The 2,333-nt window shown below is 44.4% G+C and overlaps 1 protein-coding gene across 1 annotated transcript; it reads left to right on the top strand.

Moving 5' to 3' along the window:
• The first annotated feature begins 453 nt into the window (after window positions 1–453).
• On the top strand, window positions 454–1,612 carry Cpr100A (Cuticular protein 100A). The gene has a single exon (XM_076120838.1). It carries the CDS (start codon window positions 512–514, stop codon window positions 1,340–1,342), a length of 831 nt encoding a protein of 276 aa, XP_075976953.1. The 5' UTR covers window positions 454–511; the 3' UTR covers window positions 1,343–1,612.
• Window positions 1,613–2,333: the final 721 nt, after the last annotated feature.

The following is a 2,333-nucleotide window of genomic DNA, read 5'->3' as shown; positions in this document are numbered from 1 at the left end:
TTACCATACGAATAAAATGATTTATTTACTATTGCGTAATTATTCAGTTCTGTAACATGTTATAGCATAAACCACTGAACCTTCCAAATGTAACAAAAATGTAAATTCAAAATACGAAAATATATTTTGATGTTTGTAAGCTCTCATCGAAAATTTATTCCACAATTTAACATGACGGTCAAAGTTATTTCCTAAAACTAAAACTTGCATCGACTGTTTAAATATTCAAAAGGTTGGTTGAATGTAGGCCTACTCGTTGACATTTACACAGGGCCAACGATCTCCATTCGATGGACGACACTTGTTCTCATCGCCTTAATGTCACTTCCCTGATGCGTTCCATACATCCGACGCCAGTGGGAGCTTGTATGAGTAAGATTTTCGCGGTCGCACCCGCAAGCCCTTCCAATACACGTCAAGGCCTCCACTAGCCGTATATAATAAGTTCACCCGCCCGCAACGACACACTTTGTTACTTTCACGCGAGCAGTGCACATTTTGTACCGTCAAAATGTTCAGGCTCTTTATTTTTGTCTTTGTGATCGCCGCCGCGACGTGTCAGCAGCAAGAAGGTGGCAGACGCGTGCCCAAGTACGCGGGAGACCCAAAGACGGCAGCCATCGTACAAGAAGCGCGCTACCTCAGCGGAAACGGAGCTTTCGGTGCCGCATACCAGCAGGAGGATGGAATTAATTTCAAAGAAGAAACCGACGCCGACGGAAACAGGAGAGGCAGCTACTCCTACATCGACCCCAGCGGTCAGAGGAAAACAGTGAACTACATCGCCGGCAAAAACGGTTTCCAAGCCATCGGTGACCACATCCCGACCGCTCCTCAGCCGGTCGCACCCACTCCTGGATACACCCCGGATCCGCGATACAACTCACCTGACTACAAACAACAGCAGTACAGTGCTCCCCAACAATACACCGCGCCCGCGCCTGCTCGCAACTACGGTGGCAAACCTGACCCAGATGACGGCCAGTACCATCCTGAGTTGTACGAGCAAGAAAACTACGTGGCTCCTCAGCAGCAGCAGCAGCAGTACCAGCCTCAATACCAGCCGCAGCCACAGTACCAGCCCCAGCCCCAGTACCAGCCCCAGCAGCAGTACCAGCCCGAGCCTCAGTACCAGAGCAACAACATCTACCCCGGTACACAACAAGCGCAATACAGCGGCCTGCCCTCCTCGCAGTCCCAGTACTCGCAGCCCTCGCAGCCCATCGCTCGTCAACAGTACTACGAGCAGACGACGCCTCAGCCCACTCGCTTCTTCCCTCCCGGCAAGTTCAGTCTCAACAGAGCACCTGACGGTTACACTTACTCCTTCCACAAAGTTTAAATCCTAATTTATAAAGAGGGCTCCGGCGATTTGTAAGGGCCGCAACACGTAAAAAGCACGCATCAATTATCAAATCGCCGAGTCATCCGGGGGTGGTCGACGTGTACTCGGCCGCTTCAAAAGCATTTCTTAATTGTTGCTTGCTGTGATATTGTGAGTTAATGGACAGGTATACATGTGTTGTTCGTTTTTGTTGCTAAGGAAGGTCTGCCGGCGGAACGTACGTCAGTTGACATAACTGAACCTTGTAAATAAACTTAGTATACATAACATGTCGTTTTTTTACCCTTTTATTAAGAGACTGAAACCAACTCAAAAATAGTTGGAAGAAAAGAAGAAAATTTATTGAAACAAGCAATGCAAAATTATCATTTATAAAACTCGAGAGAGTAAAAACTATTCTGAAATTACGCAAAAGTTCTGAAAAAAAAGCATCCGACATAAAACAATATTATGATATACAACATTTTAAAAAGAGGAGATAAAAAATGCATATCATGAATTTCTGAATAGCACTTTACTTTCGTTCTCATACATTTATCATTTTATAAAAAGCAAACAAAAAATATAAGCCCCAAACAACTTCCTTATACGTAGACATAAAGGTAGGGTGTGGGCAGCGTCCGCATTCTACCGTACTTGCACAAACTACCTCAAGACTCGGGCAACTAGATCACCTTACTACTAATACAAGGATATTTCGCTACCAAACCGGTCCGGTCCTACCACGCCTTCCTTTCCATTTACCGACTTCATTATTACTTGAAATGCCGACAGTTCAATACAATATACAATTATCAATGCTCGTAATCACAACTTTAGAACAGTCAAACAAAATGGTCTCGAAAAGCTCAAAGAAATCAGGCACTTAATCAGAATGTAACCCGTTTTATTAACACACGAATAAGACTTTACGAAATGAAAACCAACACGATAGTTGACGAGTTAATAAATGTTTATACAATAGCCACTTTGACGTATGTTATTTTGG

This window comes from Anticarsia gemmatalis, chromosome 12, assembly GCF_050436995.1.
Source record: "Anticarsia gemmatalis isolate Benzon Research Colony breed Stoneville strain chromosome 12, ilAntGemm2 primary, whole genome shotgun sequence".
NCBI classification, from domain to species: domain Eukaryota; kingdom Metazoa; phylum Arthropoda; class Insecta; order Lepidoptera; family Erebidae; genus Anticarsia; species Anticarsia gemmatalis.
Note: the sequence above shows the minus strand (reverse complement) of the source record. Positions and strands in the feature narration are given on the sequence as shown.

Coding starts and splice junctions, on each gene's coding strand:
- Cpr100A (XM_076120838.1), top strand. CDS start 512: ATGTTCAGGCTCTTTATTTTTGTCTTTGTGATCGCCGCCGCGACGTGT.